The following is an 18,195-nucleotide window of genomic DNA, read 5'->3' on the forward strand; positions in this document are numbered from 1 at the left end:
TGACAACAGCCCCTGCCATTTCTTACTGAAAACTGTTTAGAACAGTCAGAGTACATATATTCTGTCGTTGAAATTTAAAAGTAGGATCTTCCTCACAAGAGAGAGCACTTAGAGCACTTTGCTGTAATTCTGTGTCTCTCTTGTTGGGTGCATAAAGCTGGTAATACCTTCTGAGACATTTGACCTATAAGGTTTGTAGTTTAGTGTAGTGTCCACGGGGTGGCAGCAGAGACCTGAGTAAGATCAAAGATGGACAAACCTGAGGGGATTTGAAGGATTCTCCAGTTTTGGTTTTTTTTAGTTTTTTTTTGGGTTTTTTTTTAGGGATGGCTAGAGTAATCTTTTTATTGGCTTTCTTTTTTTTTTTTTTAAGAAAAAAATGTTTAAAAAAACCCCACCTAATAAACTCTTTTGCCTTTATTAAAATATATCAAGTTGGCACTGGCATAAAAATACCACTTTTGATGGAACCCTAGTAAAAATATCATTAATGTGGTATTTTCACAAAGGTGTCCCTGTTATATATGATAGGAATTGTGGTGCTTTCCTACCCGTTAAGAGTAGGGCAGTAATTCTTTTAGACACCCCTGTTTTCAAGGGGAAGAAGAGAATTAAATAATAGGCATGGAGTTTATAGTGGGGTGAGCACAAACAGTATTGTGGCTACTGAAGAGTTCAGAATGAAGTATGGAAAATAAATATTAATATATATTGCCGGTGTATAGCCATCTGTTTTGACATCAGTTATGTTCCAATCTTACAGTCACCCTTGATTGCTTGGGCGAAAGGAGATAGGTAAACCAAGCAAAGCCAAGTTCAGCAGTGTTCGTGTGTATGTGTGTGGGGGGGTTCCAGTAGGGTAGGATGGGTCTAAGGATTGTACAAGAATGTTTAATGCTTATTTGGATCACTTTTGTGGGAAAAGGGCAAAGAATATTATTAGCTTATGAAAGTATTATGGGTGATGGCATTTGTCCTTCCTGAGGGGTCTACACAGTCTGTCTTCAGCTCAGTGAGGTTGAATAATTCATCTTCAGGAAAGCATTGCCTTTATCACAAAGTCAAGTAGAGTTTTCTTCCAGATTTCATAATTACCAAGCTCGGATTGCCCTGGCATAGGGTCCTTGAGTTTGGGTACTACCTTTGGAGTGGAGTGGCCTCTGCCTTGCCCAGTTTTTGTGAAACTCCAGCAAGTCCCCGCTCAGACACGAGTGTCTCTAGGAAGGGAGATGCTGCTCCGCTCCTCCGTTCCCCGTGGCCACCTCCACTTTCTGCTCTTGTGCTCTCCTTCCTTCTCTTTCTCCTCCTCCTTGTCATTCACCTCCCCTCTCTCCCCCGCTTTCTCTCCTCACCTCTTCTTTGCCCCCTTTCTTCTCTGGTCACTTCTTTCTGCCCCTTCTCATACCCCCTGCCCTTGAGAGAGACAACCCTTTTCCGCAGCCGGCGTTGCTCCCAGGGCCAAGGACCTGCGCTGAGATGCGGGCCACATGTGTATGTTTGATCGCTGTTGGGTTACTGAGAATTCGACACCAGTTAGAGATGTTTGGTCAGTTATGGGGGTAACTCGAACATGGCCTACCGTGTCCTCAGTCAGCAGGTATTTATGGAAAGTAGATGCTGATGCCAGGATCCTGAGCCATGTCAGTTCCACCTGTTGATCTTTAGCACCTCCCAGGGCACAGATCACTATGGAAAGGAGGGATGACCAGACACTGTTGTAAATGAAGCAAATCCCAGTCTGCAGGCTGGCCCTGGCACCTGTGAATATCCTGGCCCTCCATAGTCTCACGTGTGTTATTATCTTTAAAATTGGGATGAATTGGGTTTTTGAAGTCCCTATATTTTAGAAGGCTCTTTCTTATATCTCTGTCTACTGCCTCTTTCAAATTGTTTTTACGTTCTTCTATGCTTCTTGAAAATCTCTTTGGGGGCAGAGAGGCCGTATCCTTTAAATGTCTTTGTACATTTGAGGTATTCACCCTATACCTCCTACCCGGCCCTAGTACCTAATGAGAGATTGCCATTTAGAAATTAATTAAATGCAGTGTCACTTTGCACTGGATTTTTTTCCCCTCTAAACCCTGCTACATCTAGTTTCTTAGCTGGTAGATCTTAGGTATTTATAACCATTATGTTTCTGTGCTGTTTGTATGGACAGTGTGTCAGTACTCTACTCATATTAATTACATACGAATGAATAGACATTTTGTCACCACCTCACTTGTAATTCCATTACTATCTTAGATACTAGAGTTTGGGATCTGAAAGAAGTCACTTTAAGTAGGTTATTGTCTACTAGGGGAAAGGGACCTGTGTTTTGAGCTACCATGAAGGAGCTTGGAGATGCTACTTTCCTGGTATTTTAGAACAGTCACAGAATTTTTTCCCCAGTATGGATTTGAGCCTCTTGCCCATTCAGTAAATAACATGTTAAAGTTTTCTTTTAATTCTATGATGTGTAGATGCGCAGAACATTAATGTCCCTTCCTTAGAAAACTTGCTGTATTGACTTGAATATAAAGTGGTGTTAAATGTAAGGTGAAGGGGCGCCTGGGTGGCTCAGCCAGTTAAGCGTCTGCCTTCGGCTCAGGTCATGATCCCAGGGTTCTGGGATCGAGGCCCGCATCGGGCTCTCTGCTCAGCTCGAAGCCTGTTTCTCCCTCTCCTTCTGCCTGCTGCTCCCCCTGCTTGTGCTCTCTCTCTCTCTGCCAAATAAGTAAATAAAATTTTTTTTTAAAGATTTTATTTATTTATTTGACAGAGAGACACAGCAAGAGAGGGAACATAAGCAGGGGGAGTGGGAGAGGGAGAAGCAGGCTTCCTGCTGAGCAGGGAACCCGATGCGGGGCTTGAACCCAGGACCCTGGGATCATGACCTGAGCCAAAGGCAGACGCTTAACAACTGAGCCAGCCAGGCGCCCCTAAAGAAATAAAATCTTAAAAAAAAATAAATGAAGGTGAATACTTTTCTTACCCTTTATATTGAAAAATTAAATCTCCCATGAATGTATGTATGTCACATACCTTTCCATTTTGTTTCATGCATGAATTACCACCTTGGTCTCTCCATTACCTTTTTCTCAATCTTCTTATTCCTTCTCTTGAGAAATATATGCCTTATATCTGTAATCCCACATTTTTACTCTGTGTCCTCTTAGTCTTTACCAATATGTGCTTTTTATATAACTAAAGGATTTCAGGGTGGAAGTCTACAGATACTAGAATACAGCCTTATTTTCTCCAGAGATGTTCCATTTTCTCTCACGGTCCTTTTTCCTCTCCACTTTCTTCCTTCTACCTCCCCCAAGTTTTTTGTTTGTTTGTTTAGTCTTTCCCCTGGATTGGTCCCTTACTAACCCTTTCTACTCTGGTTCAGTTAGTCCAAACCTGGAATCTTGCTTAAATTCTGGGTTACACACTTACAAAGATGCCCTCTCGTGTCCGTCATTGTCAATAAGTCAGTCTACCTGAATGTCTATGGAAAATGCTATGGAAGCCAACCCTAGATTGACTGTCCCTAGCAATACCGTGGCGACCACAACACAGAAAATGACATATGGGAATCTGCGAAGTAATGGAACTCTCATTACTGTGGATCTGTTACTGCCTGTGTCTACCTTCCACATTTGTTTTGTTCAGTTGTCTTTTTGATGTGGTTATGTAAAATAAATTTTAATTACTATAGTTGATTTCATTACATGTCAACATTGAAAATATGCTAGGAACATAAAAGCAGATGATTATAAATACTGAAATATGTGATTTTTAACTAGCAGAAAAAGGCAATCCATAAAATTAGTGTTTAGTACAGCAACTCAGTTTTGAGATTGAGGATGTAGACTCTAGGGTAATATCTTCATTCAGGCTGCTGTAATAGAAATACCACAGATTGGGGGCTTTAACAACAGAGGAATATTTTCTCATAATTCTGGAGGCTGGGAAGTCCAAGATCAAAGTGTTGGCAAGGTTGGTTTCTTCCCTCCTTGGCTTTAGCTGGGTGTCTTCCTATGTGGTCTTCCCTCTATACCTGTCTGTGATTGTACATCTCTTCTTAGAAGGACGTCAGCCATATTGGATAAGAGGCCCACTCCAGTGTCCTCGTTTAACCTTAATTACCTCTATAAAAGGCTTATCTCCAAATGCTGTCATATTCTGCGGGATTGGGGGTTAGGGCTTCAAAACATGAGTTCTGAGGGGACACAATTCAGCCCTTACAATGAGGTAATTTTTAGGCACAGACTTTGCTGAAGAAGGGAAAACACAAATCTGTCTTCTGGTGAATTATCCCCACCTCTAGTGCCCAGTCCACCTCAGAGGACGCAGAGCACGCAGCTCTCCACTAGGGCAAACACGCTAGGCACGGCCCGCCGCCTCACACGTGTGACGCAGGCTCAGACTCTCCCTCCCTCCAAGTGTCACCTGTCTGCGGTATTTGGGAAGGTGTGACGACAGAAGGAGAAGGGCTGTCCCCCACCTGGCCCAGAGCCCCCTGTCTGACCGCTACTTCTCCAGCAGGGTGCCGCCCCTGCTCTGCCAGGGGCCACTCCTCACTCCACTGTTGACCACAGCTGGGACGACCCCGTGGGCTGCAGTCCTCGGTGCAATATGGCTGCTTTCCTAGAAGCCTTTGCGGAGGGGGTGGTATCATACCTCTCTTTGTGGCCCCATCCACTGCCCCACTCTGAAGAGAGGTGAGGGCACTAATCCCATCATGAGATGTAGAGACCCTTATGACCTAATTACCTCCCAAGCCCCATCTCCAAATACCATATTACATTGGGGAATTCCAGTATATGAATTTTTTTTGTGGGGCGGGGCAGGGGAGACACAAACATTCAGTCCATAGCAGAGAGCTGACCTTGGAAAAACCTAATTACAAGTGAATCTGGCTTTCATGGGTTGTGAATCGATACAGATGGAAACACTGAAGATAGGATATGTGCATCCACAGTGCAGGCTGAGAAACATTTGCAGCTTTCATGCGTAGACTGATGTTCTGGGGAGGCCCCATGCATGCGCGTTGCAGCACCAGTTCTTTTTGAAGTCTGGTGTTGTTGTTGTTGTTGTTGTTGTTGTTGTGTAATACTGCTCTGGAGAATGTGTGGAACATTTTCGGTTATTGCCCATGAACTGCAGTGCTGGTGGCTCTGGGTGCCTGCTGCCGAAAGCCACTGGAGTGGTGGAGGAGTGGAGCAGCTTAAAGGGCTCAGCGGGAGAGTCTCTACAACTAATCCAATTTTGTCCTGTAGCAGCACATCTCGCAGGCAGGAATTAACCACTCTCTGGGCACCACTGCTTTCCTTTTCTTCTTGATGGTTATGTTTTTCATCAGGCTCCCACTCACCCACCTGGAAAGGGTGTCGTGGTGATTGGCTGATATTTTTATCTAATGGAATATCAACCAGCCATTGAATTAGCCACTCAGGTTACTGCTTTGTGCCCTTAGAAAATTGTCCTAGTGGGGACCAAGAGGAAATTCGTAAGTTCAGTTTTTCTTTTATATAGGTCTTTATATCTTCTTGATAATTTGTTTGTTGGTATCATCTGCCTACAGGGAAGAAGGAATTCCTGTATTTATCTGGGACACAATGGATAACTACTTGTAGAGCTGGTGAAAGCTTTTTTGGGGCCACAGATTTTAATTTTATTTTTGTTGATAGTTTTTTAACCCGATAGGCTAAATAACTCCTTGTGAATATTCTCGACTCGTGCTGCATTTGAGTCCCCTTTTTACTTTGATTCTAGCTGTTTCCTATGAGGCTAGTCAGACACTGAACTGGAATTGCCTCAGACTATTTCACAGACAGCATTCATAAACACGGACAACTTTCAGAGGTTGGGTTATCACTTAAAATATTGTGTCCACATACTGTAAAATGTCTTTTTTATAAAAAGATATGAGAACAGGGACACCTGGGTGGCTCAGTTGGTTAAGCATCTGCCTTCGGCTCAGGTCACAATCCCAGGGTCCTGGGATTGAGCCCCGCGTCTGGCTCCTTGCTCAGCGGGGAGTCTGCTTCTCCCTCTCCCTCTGCTGCTCCCTCCGCTTTTGTGCTGTCTCTCTTTCAAATAAATAAAATCTTAAAAAAAAAAAAAAGATACGAAAGCAATATTGGTTGCACCCTCTGTCACTGAGCAGTATCGAGTGCCGTCTTTAATCCCGGAGGCCCTTTGCTCTGCTCATCCCTCACAGCCCACACCTAGCACATGAGCAAGTGTGTGGACCCGACCTTACAGTGTATGTGAGAAGCAGCCCCTTCTCATGAGTTCCATCCAGAGGGCTCTGGAATCAGCTCTGGGTTTGAACTGTGCATCTGCCACTTTCCAGCTGGAGCCCCTATGCAGGTTCACTGGTGCCTTGGTTTCCTCTGTAGAACGAGAGTCACAGTGGTGGCCTAAGTTATATGCCTGTTGCTAAATGCTGTGTGTACAGCTTTTTGAGCGGTGGCTGACACGTGGTAAGTGCGTAATGAATATTAGTTATTACTGTTACTGTTATCAACAGTAATTATTACGTAATCAAAGTCCAACCCACCAAGGTGAACTTGGTAAGATAGGTATCAGATGATGTTTCTGTCTTGCTGAAAAGCCCTCCGTGAGTTGCAGTTAACTCGGAAGGAAATTCAGAGTCCGTACTGTAGTCTTCAAGGCCCTGTGTGATGTGATTCTTGTGTTCCTCCAGGCTCATCCCCGGCTGTTCTCTTCCTGTCTCCCCCTCAAGGCACAGGGTGCCTTTGTTCCTGCCAGAACTCTGCCGTGTTCGGTCCTGCCCCACCCCAGATCACTTTGTCTCCTCCTGATGCTAGCTGTCTTCCTAGCTCTGCACAGCCAGCCATATACACTCCGTGGGGACAGGGGCTTCAGCCTTTGTGTCCTCTCTGGATGGCCAGCACCCTGAGCAGTGCCTGGTACATAGTGTTTGCTCGATACGTATGTATTAATGGTACATGAACAAAACAAACTAATTGCCAGTTCACTGTGTGTGCTTTCACATGTGCTTCAAAAATATCTCTGGAGTTTAATGAATGTGGCATAAAAGGCAGAACTGGAATGAAAACACGGGTCCTGGTTCCCATTCAGCATCTGCCACGACCGATCTCACGGCTCTCTGAGACTCTGCTTCCCACTCTAGAATACAGGCAGAACTAGGTCTTGAACCCTCGGACTCTGAGCAGTTGCCCAGCTGAGGGAAGAGGACACAGGGTGACTGTCCACTTTCATCAGAGCAGCTGTGTTTACATTTTCTTTATATATTGGGGCTTCATATGAAATTCGGTTTGAAAAAAAAAAAAGAGTCTGCTTTTAAAAAGTTTAAGAGCTACTGGATTAGAAGAGCACAAAGGTTGGGGCACCTGGGTGGCTCAGTCAGTTGAGCAACCAACTGTCGATCTCAGCTCTGGTCTTGATCTCAGGGTCGTGGGCTCAAACCCTGCATTGGGCTCCACGCCCAGCCTAGCGTGGAGCCTGCTTAAAAAAAGGAAAAGAAAAAAGATAGGAGCACAAAGGTCATTTTTAGCCTAATAATTCTGATTCCAGTAGCTTAACTCTTTAAAGGATATTGTTTCTTCATCATTTTCTGTTCTCTAACCCCCCCAAAAGAAAAATTCACTGAATATTTTTTTTAAATATCTTAGAAGTAGGATATGTGGGTAAATAACAAAATTATCATCCATCAAGACTGTGAGCTACATGAAAATAAAGACAATGTCTGTTTGCTCATGTCTCGTGGACGCATCACTTAGCACAGTGCCTAAAGCCGAGCTCAGTAAATATTGTAGATGGATGCGTGGGTAGATATATGAAGAGAGCAACAACATATTGTTAAGTGAGAATATATTATTTTGTAATATAAACCATGGAATGTTTACAAATGAAGTCTGTTGTTTTTTCAAGAGGATATTTATTGGATATCTACATTATAATCATTTTAATTTTTTAAAACTCTTTTAAAGTTTTGTTCTTTAATTCCAGTAGAGTTAGCATACAGTGCTATATTAGTTTCAGGTGTACAATATAGTGATTCAACAGTTTTATATATTACTCAGTGCTCATCATGATGAATGTGCTCTTAATCCCCTTCACACATCCTCCACCCACCTCCCCTCTGGTAACCATCGGTTTGTTCTCTGTAGTTAAGAGTCTGTTTTGGTTTGTCTGTCTGTCTCTCTCTCTTTTTTTTTTTTCCTTTGCTGCTTTGTTTTCTTAAATTCCACATGTTAGTGAAATCACATGGTATTTGTCTTTCTCTGACTTACTTCATTTGGCATCATACTCTAGCTCCATCCATGTTGTTATATATGGCAAGATTTTATTTTTTATGATTAATATTCCATTATGTATGTATATTACCACATGTTCTTTATGCATCTATCAGTGGACATTTGGACTGCTTCCGTATCTTGGCTATTGTAAGTAATGCTGCAGTAAACATATGGGTGCATGTATCCCTTTGAATTAGTGGTTTTATATTCTTTGGGTAAATACCCAGTAGTGCAATTACTGGATCTTAGGGTCGTTCTACTTTTAACTTTTTGAGGAACCTCCAATACTGTCTTCCACAGTGGCTGTACCAGTTTGTATTCCCACCAACAGTGCACGAGGGCTCCTTTTTTTCCCCCACATCCTTGCCAACACTTACTATTCATTGTGTTTCATTTTAGCTATTCTGACAGGTGTGAGGTGTTATGTCATTGTAGTTTTGATTTGCATTTCCTTGATGATGTGTGATGTTAAACATCTTTTCATGTGTCTTTTGGCCATCTGGATGTCTTCTTTGGAGAAATGTCTGTTCATGTCTTCTGCCTATTTTTAAATTGGATGATTTCTTTTTGGTGTTGAGTTGAATAAGTTCTTTATATATTTTGGATACTAGGTCTTTATCTGATATGTCATTTGCAAATATCTTCTCCCATTCCGTAGGTTACCCTTTAGTTTTGTTGATTGTTTCCTTTGCTGTGCAGAAGCTTTTTATTTTGAGGTAGTCCCAATAGTTTAGTTTTGCTTTTGTTTCCTGTATCTGAGCAGACATACCTAGAAAAATGTTACTACGGCTGATGTTAGAGACATTACTTCCTGTGCTCTCTTCTAGGATTTTTATGGTTTTAGGTCTCACATTTAGGTATTTAATCCATTTTGAGTTTATTTTTGTGGTGTAAGAAAATGGTCCAGTTTCATTCTTTTGTATATAGTTGTCCAGTTTTCCCAGCACCAGTTGTTGAAGAGACTGTCTTTTTCCCATTGCATATGCTTTTCTGCTTTGTTGAAGACTAATTGACCATCTAATTGTAGGTTTACTTCTCAGCTCTCTATTCTGTTCCATTGGTCTGTGTGTCTGTTTTTGTGCCACTACCATACTGTCTTGATCACTACAGCTTTGTAATAGGACTTGAAGTCTGGAATTGTGATACCTCGAGTTTTTTGGTTTTTGGTTTTTTTTTTTCAAGATTGCTTTGGCTCTTCAGGGTCTTTTGTGGTTCCATTTTAGAATTGTTTGTTCTAGTTCTGTGAAAAATGCTGTTAGTATTTTGATAGTAATTACACTAAATGTGTAGATTGCTTTGGGTAGTATAAACATTTTAACAATATTTGTTGTTCCAGTCCATGAACATGGAGTATCTTTCCATTTCTTTGTGTCATCTTCAATTTCTTTCATCAGTGTTTTATAGTTTTAAGAGTACAGGTCTTTCACCCCTTTGATTAAATTTATTCCTAAGTATTCTTTTCGGTGCAATTGTAAATGGGATTATTTTCTTAATTCTCTTTCTGCTGCTTCATTATTAGTGTATAGAAGTGCAACAGATTTCTGTACATTGATTTTTGTATCCTGTGACTTTACTGAATTCATTTTAGTAGCTTTTTGGTGGAGTGTTAAGGGTTTTCTATATATAGTACAAGTCATCTGCAAATAGTGACAGTTTTACTTCTTCCTTGCCAATTTGGATGCCTTTTATTCCTTTTTCTTGTCTGATTCCTGTGGCTAGGACTTCCAGTATTGTGTTGAATAAAAGTCGTGAGAGCGGACATCCTAAAACTGTTTACTGAATGGCCAATTTATTGTACCTTCCTTTAGTTCTTCATTAATTTTCTGATGTAAGTTATGTAAGATATAAAACTAAAAGTACCCAGTATGATTTTCTTTCTTTTTCTTTTTTAATTATTTTTTTTCCTTTTTTGCATTTGCAGTAGGATCATTTTAGAGTTATTAACTTTGAGATGGAGTACTCTTTCTTTTTATCATGATGTTATACTATGGCAGGTACTTGAGATAATAATACTAGTAATAATAACAATAATAAGCTGTTTTGGGACAACTTTGAGACTACAGTTGGTCATCACCTGCCTTTTCAATTTGGCAGACCTGCTTGAATTTGATAGGAGAGGTTTTACTGAGATTTCAAAACCGTTTTATTTGAGGTAGGTTAAAGCAAAAGTAATGTAATGGTAAGACATTGAACTACTGACCTGCACGATTGTTTTAGTAATAAAAATGAGAATATCAGCTTTGCATTTTTGAAAAAGCCTGTAACAATGTATCTTAAGAAAACATAAGAATTACATGTTGCATAATTGTATAAACCTTACTCATAAGTTCATAAATATTTCCACCTGCCTGCTGTCTAAAAAGATTTTGCATTTTGCTATGTTTTAGTATCAGTGTCTCTAAAAAATGCTTCTTCTAAACCCCTAAAATTCTGTGGCATATATATATATATATGTATGTATATGAGTGCACATGTGAAAAGCATGCAGTTGTTCATGGTGTGGTTCTTATATTTGATACTATTTACCCCTGTATGTATATTACTTATGAATCTATCTTTCCCTTTAGGTAAAGAGGATGAATATCCAAAGAAACCTTTGGGACAGCTTCCACCTGAATCTGCTTGCATTAGTCACCTGAGCAATGGACAAAGAAGTGTGGGCAGGTCAAGTCCCCATATGAGCAGCAGAAGAGAAAGTGGCTCATCGCCTCACAAAAAACATGAGCATTCCCCTCACCATCAGAGTAGAATTGGTACACCAGAACGAGTAAGGGCGCTAAGACGGAAATCAGATGATGAAGACAGTAAAAAGCTTAAAGATGAAGCAGATCTTCAAAGAAAACTTCCATCAGGTCCACAAGACAGTTCCAGGCAATATAATCATGCAGCTGCTAACCAAAATAGCAATGCCACTTCAAATACCAGGAAGGAATTTGTGCCCAAGTGGAATAAGCCATCAGATATTTCAGCTATTGAAAAAACTGCCAAATATGTTATCGAAGGCAAAAATAGGTCAGCACACCCCGCACTTACAGTCACCATCCCAAGTTCTGCTGATACTCGGGCATCAAATGTAAGGCAGAAGATGAAGGTCTTGGATGCTGATGAAGGGAAACGGGGCTCTACTGCGTCCCAGTATGATAACGTACCTGAAAATGACAACAGCGTTTCCATTGAAGAGGCACTAGAAAGAGCCTACTCCCAAAGTCCAAGGAACATGGTTTACTCTCACAGCCCGAGGAAGCACGTGGAGCCAAGTTCTAGTCCATCAAAAATATCAAACAAGTTTACTTTTAAAGTGCAGCCTGCAGGTTATGCAAAATACCCATCTCTGTTAGATGGGGAGGAGCACAGGACAGTGCACCCTCCATCCTACAGTAACCCCCCTGTTTACCATGGAAATTCTCCCAAACGCATCCCTACTGCTAACAGCAGCTTTGCATCTCCACAGTTTACCCATGGGACTCAAATGAATCCTTCCCGGAGACCTTATGGCTCTACCCTGTCAGTCGATATTTCTCCAGAGAAATCTTACAGCCGCCCGCTTCCTGTGGTGCTGCCCTCCAGCCGCATAGAAGTTCTTCCCGTTGACACTGGTGCCGGGGGATATGCAGGCAATTCAGAGTCACCAAAGAATGGACAATTCATCATTCCTCCCATGGATTATCTGCCAGATAACAGAAAATGGTCGGAAGTTAGTTACACGTACAGACCCGAGACTCATGGACAGTTGTGGACTCAGGATGCTAACCGTGGCCACTTGAGCAATTTACCAAAATATTCCGCCTTTCAGCATGTTCCCTTTCAGGACCATAGCCTCCCGGCAGTTTCAGTAGATAGTCCAGTGCGATATAGAACTTCCCCAGGTTTAGAAGATGCCAGTTCCTCTGGGTATCAATATTCAGGGCCCTCGCCTCCAGTGTATCACTACAGAAATCGGGATGGACTTTCTATTCAAGAATCAGTATTGCTGTGAGAATTTATCTATACTTGGTAAAGACAAGAGAATAGAAACCATTTGAAACCTACATTGCTATGTTTATAATTGCCAAAGCAGTATTTTATACTATTGTAAACATAAACATCTTGCACAATTCCAGTGTATGCTAGTAGTAAGAATATATAGGAGTGTTTCATCCCCATGTAGATGCTGCTTATGATGAGCATTTTTAAATTGCATCATCACTGAACCTGTTAAAAAGAATTTAACATGGAAACATAGCAATAGCATTTAGGGATGCACGCATAATGATAATTCATGACTTGGTTTCATTTATATCTTTCTCCAAAACCTGAGCATTTTTGCGCCATTAGCCCATCCTGTTTTGAGTAACATTAGAAAGCACTGAAAAACTGTGTAGAATAGATATTTTTAAGGCTTTAGTGTGTGTGTCTTTCAGTAGATACCAGAAGGCCTCCATGTACACACATTTGAACACAGAACTAAAGGAACATTAACAAAATTAATTTTGATCTACATCCATGAAATGATTTACTCTTCTTCCTTTCCTTAACTTGTCTTTCAGCCAAGTTCCCCCCCGCCCCCATATTTTTCCCCCAGGTCCTAGAGTGCCATCGGGTTTTGCCCTGACTTCATGCAGCTTCTCTGCAGTTGTGGCCCTCTTCTTTCCTTCTGAAAATTAAAGACACTGGAGAGAGAAAGGCTCACCACTGAATGGTGCTTAAACCCTGGGGCACTTGGAGTAAGTTCATGGCCAGAGGTGGGGCGCTGCTCGTACCCCACGATCAGTTTTAGAGCAGTTTTGGTGCATCTGTGCCCTTTGTTCTGGTCTGCCTCTTGTGAAGCTCAGAGCAGAATGCTCGTTGCCAGATGCAGGGAAAGTGCTGCAATCCTGCTCTCTGTCGGTGCTAGCAGGAGGGGTTGCAAGTTAGGCTCCTCAAGCACTCACATGGGGCAGCAGAACAGACTCCTTTGAAATCCATTTGAAAGCAGGATTAACAATATGGTTACTTCTTATTTCTGCCCTTTAAATTCCTGCAGGGCCTGGGCTGTTCATTTACATGAGCTTTTTCTGGCACTCTTTCTTTAAAGGTTGGTAATCAGTGGATATTGCTACATTTAGGCCATTAAATTATCATTGTGTAAACTTGTAAAAATGATCCTAATTATTAATAGGAGTCTAAGGTTTTAATCTTTTTTAAAAAATAGTATGACTTTCATACTTCCAAAAGTCTCCTTTTTTTCTTTTGCAGTGAAAACAAATTCAGGTTCATGGTTAAAAAATTAACAATGTCTTTTAAAAATAGTCTATTACACTACAATTAGCAAAACATGGGGACAGTTTTGGGCACCCCCAGAAAGCCTGACTTTGTGTTTAATTGGAGAGCTGGTTTTCAGCATACTTCCCTCGGGTTTGAGCAAGGACGAGAGTAGAAAACCTAACATCGAGGGCTCTTCTTGTTGCAAGTTGGGGCTTTAAACTTTCAAGGTACCGAAGTATGTCTTTTCAAATGAGAGTAACATTTGTTTAGCTAGCGAATGTGACAATATTTTTTATGTATATAATGAGTCTAATGTAATTTTAATCAACTTGGTAATGATGTTATTAAACAGCAAAACAAATGGCAGTGTGTTAGCAGCTCCCTGCTCTATGCTAAAGTGCACACAAAATCCCGCTCTCCCTGGGCTCTTGATTCAGATCGTGTGGAGGCTTAGAAAGAAATGTAGATAAAACATGTAGCTGAGGATATTAATTCCAATTTTTAAACCATGATTCTGTGAACTTGTAATAAACCAAGCTGTATAATTTAGGTTATGATAGTAGCATCTGAGCTGCTCCAAAATATATGTGTCAACAGTGGTAAATACTGTAGATTTATATATATATATACATATATATATGCAAAATATATATATACACACACTATTTTCTTATGTCATCTATGACATTTTTATCTGTATACTTTTTTTGATGTGATTGTTTTTAACATGCTAAAAGTAATAAGTATATTTTGTGTTTTCATGTGCTTTTTTTCATGTGGCAGAAGTGCTCTGTATCTCTGATGCTTCTAAAGCTAATTTTCTTCTAATTGAGGAGATACTGCTCAGTGTTTGCCTACACGACTTTATATATCTATCACAGTTGTATGTTAAATGCTTTATTAATTTTCGGGAGTACTGTACTTAGAACTCACCTTTCCTTTATTTTATCCGCCATTATTAATAGCAATAAGGTGTTTCCAGTCTTCCCCACTATAAAATGTAGTTCTCTGTTAGCTTTTCAAGTAGGAAAATTTAATTTGAACTTATTTTGCTACCATACAATTTTAGTCTTTCAAATTTATCTTTTAGTAAGACATAAATAATGGAATGATGGTAAAAGATGAAATAGTATTAGTAAAGTGGGTTAAATAGAATCATCAAACTGTATTTGGTGAGGATCCTCATGGAGCGGAGGCTGATCTTAATGCATCGCTGGACCTGCTGTAGATATTTTGCCGTTATTCACTCTCTTCTTTACAGCAGTCACACTATAAGCACTTCAGTATGGTTTTTGTTGTTTTAATATTTAGTTTGAAAAGTTAAAGCGACTACACCCAGAGTCTCCAAGGGTTTTAAAACTTTGACTCTTTCAGGTACTTTTTTTTTTTTTTTACCAGATTTTAAAAAAATAGCTTTTTAAAGCTGAGAGAGATGTATATATGTAAATGTAAAAGTCAGATATCAAAGTATTGTAGGGGAAGAAAATAAATTATTTTTCCTTCTATCCTGCTGGGTTCTCCAGCCAGGCCCTATACATTGGTCTGACAAAAGCAGATCAACAAGAGAAAAACAGAAGCTTATTAACAGGTGCATCCTGCATTCACATGGTACCCAGCCCTGAGCAACTCAAAGGAGGGTTGGACTTGGGGTCTGTGCACCTAACTTAACAGGGAGAGGGAGGAGGAGAAAGGCACTTATGGGAAAGCAAGGGACTATTTGGAAAGCTAAGTGGGCCCTTAGGAGAAGTGATGGGCGGTGTGATAGTGTGTGGCAGGGGCTGAGTGTGGTGCCTGGAGAGAGCAGAGTTGCCCGGGGAGGGGATTTATGACAGGGATTTTGAATTTTGGGGGAAGGCTCTGCTTTCAGGCAGATAAGCAATTTCAGAACTCAGATGCCTTCGGCTCAAAATCGTTCTTATGCCAAAGTGGTGTATTTTGGGGTGACGTGCCCTGATCCCCCTCAGTGGCAATGATAGAATGTTTCCTGAAAGAATTGAAAAAAGATTGAATAGGACATTTCAGGAGAAGAAAAATATATGTTTACAGGATGTGGTGTGATTGCTTTAACTTTTTTCGTTTTAAGGAGATTCTAATACTAAATTTTATGTCATACTGAGTGTAATTTTACAGTGAAGTTTCGTATTTGTCATTTCAGATCTCTCCCTCAGGGCCCATTGAAATACAGGCACAGAAACAGTACCTCTTCAATACTTTGCTGAGATCTCCTTTCATTTCCATGAATAGAGAAAAACATGCCATGCCCACAAATAAGGATTTATACACAGAGGACCTACAGCTCAATCTTCTGGAAGTATTATTACTCTCAGTTATCTTTCTGACTCACACCTTTATTTTTAGTATGCATTTGATTGTGGGTTAATTAAGATTACAGTTTGGGGATTTTTTTTGTTTGGCTGTCCTATAATGGATTTTAAATATCCCTCTGTAATATGGATATTAATGCTTATCAATCAGGTGGTTTTAATAAGCCAGACTTTATTTTTTCAGTGACCCAAGATAGAATAAAAAGAAAGGACTCCACTTAACATTTAGTTATGAATATACTTTCAGAAGGATTTTCAGTTATCCATAAATCTAAGCATAATTGCTACCATTTTACACATAAGAACAATGAGGCATAAAGGAACAAATTTTAGATTTCATAGGAGTGCATCTCGACCCTCACTACTCTTTAGAATTATCTGGGGAACTTAACAAAAAAATGTTCTTCTTGGTTTCTACCTCAGGCACTTAAGTCAGAATCTCTGGGGTGGAACCCAGGCATCAGGTAATTGTATTTTTTTCCCCTTTCAGTCAGCAAAACTCTTTAAAAAAAAAAAAACCTTCTAAATTTGATTTTGATTGTCTTATGGTCCCAGTATGAACTGTCTTTTTATTTTTATTTATTTATTTATTTTTGGATTTTATTTATTTATTTGAGAGAGAGAATGAGAGCGAGAAAGCATGAGATGGGGGAGGGTCAGAGGGAGAAGCAGACTCTCCGCTGAGCAGGGAGCCCGATGTGGGACTCGATCCCGGGACTCCAGGATCGTGACCTGAGCCGAAGGCAGTTGCTTAACCAACTGAGCCACCCAGGCACCCCCAGTATGAACTGTCTTAAAAATTCTTAACAGATCAAAGTTTAGAAACTGATTTCAGGTAAGTTAGGAAAAATTCCACTGGAAGGATTCATGTTACCAGCCATCTCTGTAAATTTTGATGAACTACTGACAGTTGTGCAAAGTATAAATGGCTTCAGATGAAAGGTTGCATGACCCTGTACCTTCTCTCATCACTGCTTACAATAGTGCCTCAAACTAGGTAGAGCTTTACTAAGGTTTCCATTTTCCTGGACAACCTCTGTCATTTTCCTTAAGCGACATGCTAAAAATAGGCCTAAGCTATTTGCAAACCTAACTGCATTTTCCCTATGTGAACAGCTGAGAAAATGTGCATAGTCTGGTTATTCACCCGGCCAGGCGGCATTTTATTGAGCACCTGCAGTATACTCGTTGTCTTAGGGCCTGTGCTAGGCTCACGCTTCCAGATGGGAGACGTGCTCTTTAAGCTGTGTGCCTCAATTCAGTATTGGAGACATACACAGGTGATTATTACAGGCGTAGAAAGGCCACGGCTCGGGAGGGTCAGTGGAGGTTGGTGGGGGAGTTGCCTCACTGCTAAGCCTGAGGATTAGTAGAGCAGACGGACGAAGGGAAGGGAGAGCCAGGACATGGCTGCCGAGGGCATATGGCGTGAGCACCTGCATAGTATGTAGGGGGACGTTTGCCACTGTGATGTGTGTGTGTGCAGGGGGGGAGTGGAGTGTTCCACAGAGAGACCAGATGATGGGGCCCTTCCACACCATTGAACTCGATCCCGGAAGCCGGTTTTCTATGGTATGTTCACATTTCCTGTGTGGTCTCTAGAGGCTACACAAGAGGGAGCAAACCTGGAGGAAGTTAGGAAGAGTGCAGCAAGTGTTATATCCAAAAGGTGGTACAGAGTGTAAAGGGAAGCAGTTTCAAAGAAAAGGTTGATTAATTTGAGAACTAATTACTAAGAAAAGTTGGCCCAACTTAATAATTGTTTGAATGTAATCATAATAAGAAAAATAGTGAATGTTACTGAGTGCTTGCTATGTGTCCGGCCCTGTGCTGAAGCATTTAACGTGCATTAACTCATTTAATTCTCACGATAACGCTGTGAGGGATGTGCTCTCTAAGTCCCTGTTCCCGTGGGACAACAGGTGGTTGAGGTAGCTCGCCCCACAGGACACAGCCAGCCCATCATGGAGACAGGACTTTAGTCCACGCCATCTGAATCTAGAGCCTCTGCTTCCTCCCCAGCCCAACAGCTTTAAGAAGCTATCATTTCCCTGCCATAAAACTCACCCACATTAGTGTACACGTCAAGGATTTTTTAATAAACTCACACAATTGTTGCAACCATTACAAATGCAAGCCAATTTCAGAACATTTCCATCACCTCCCAAAGCTCTCTTGTTCCCATTTGCAATCAATCTCCATTCCTGCCCCAGCCTCAGGGGCATATTAATGCTTATCAATCAGGTGGTTTTAATAAGCCAGACTTTATTTTTTCAGTTTTAATAAGCCAGACTTTATTTTTTCAAATCTACTTTCTCTCGCTCGCTCTGGTTTGCCTTTTCTGAACATTTCATGTACTTGGAATCAGACAGTCTGTGCTTTTTGTA

At 40.9% G+C, this 18,195-nt stretch overlaps 1 protein-coding gene across 5 annotated transcripts in view; it reads left to right on the forward strand.

The window, feature by feature from the left end:
* USP6NL (USP6 N-terminal like) overlaps positions 1 to 14,405 on the forward strand; it is a 193,482-nt gene extending 179,077 nt beyond the window's left edge. For all 5 annotated transcript variants that reach the window (XM_035021663.1, XM_035021664.1, XM_035021665.1 and 2 more), the window contains one exon: positions 10,829 to 14,405. In XM_035021663.1, the coding sequence (XP_034877554.1) occupies positions 10,829 to 12,237 (1,409 nt within the window). In that variant the 3' untranslated portion in view covers positions 12,238 to 14,405. The remainder of the gene's footprint in view (positions 1 to 10,828) is intronic.
* Positions 14,406 to 18,195: the final 3,790 nt, after the last annotated feature.

The sequence above is a fragment of the Mirounga leonina genome, unplaced genomic scaffold (assembly GCF_011800145.1).
Source record: "Mirounga leonina isolate KUSES-001 unplaced genomic scaffold, KU_Mleo_1.0 Mir_175, whole genome shotgun sequence".
Classification (NCBI taxonomy): Eukaryota; Metazoa; Chordata; class Mammalia; order Carnivora; family Phocidae; genus Mirounga; species Mirounga leonina.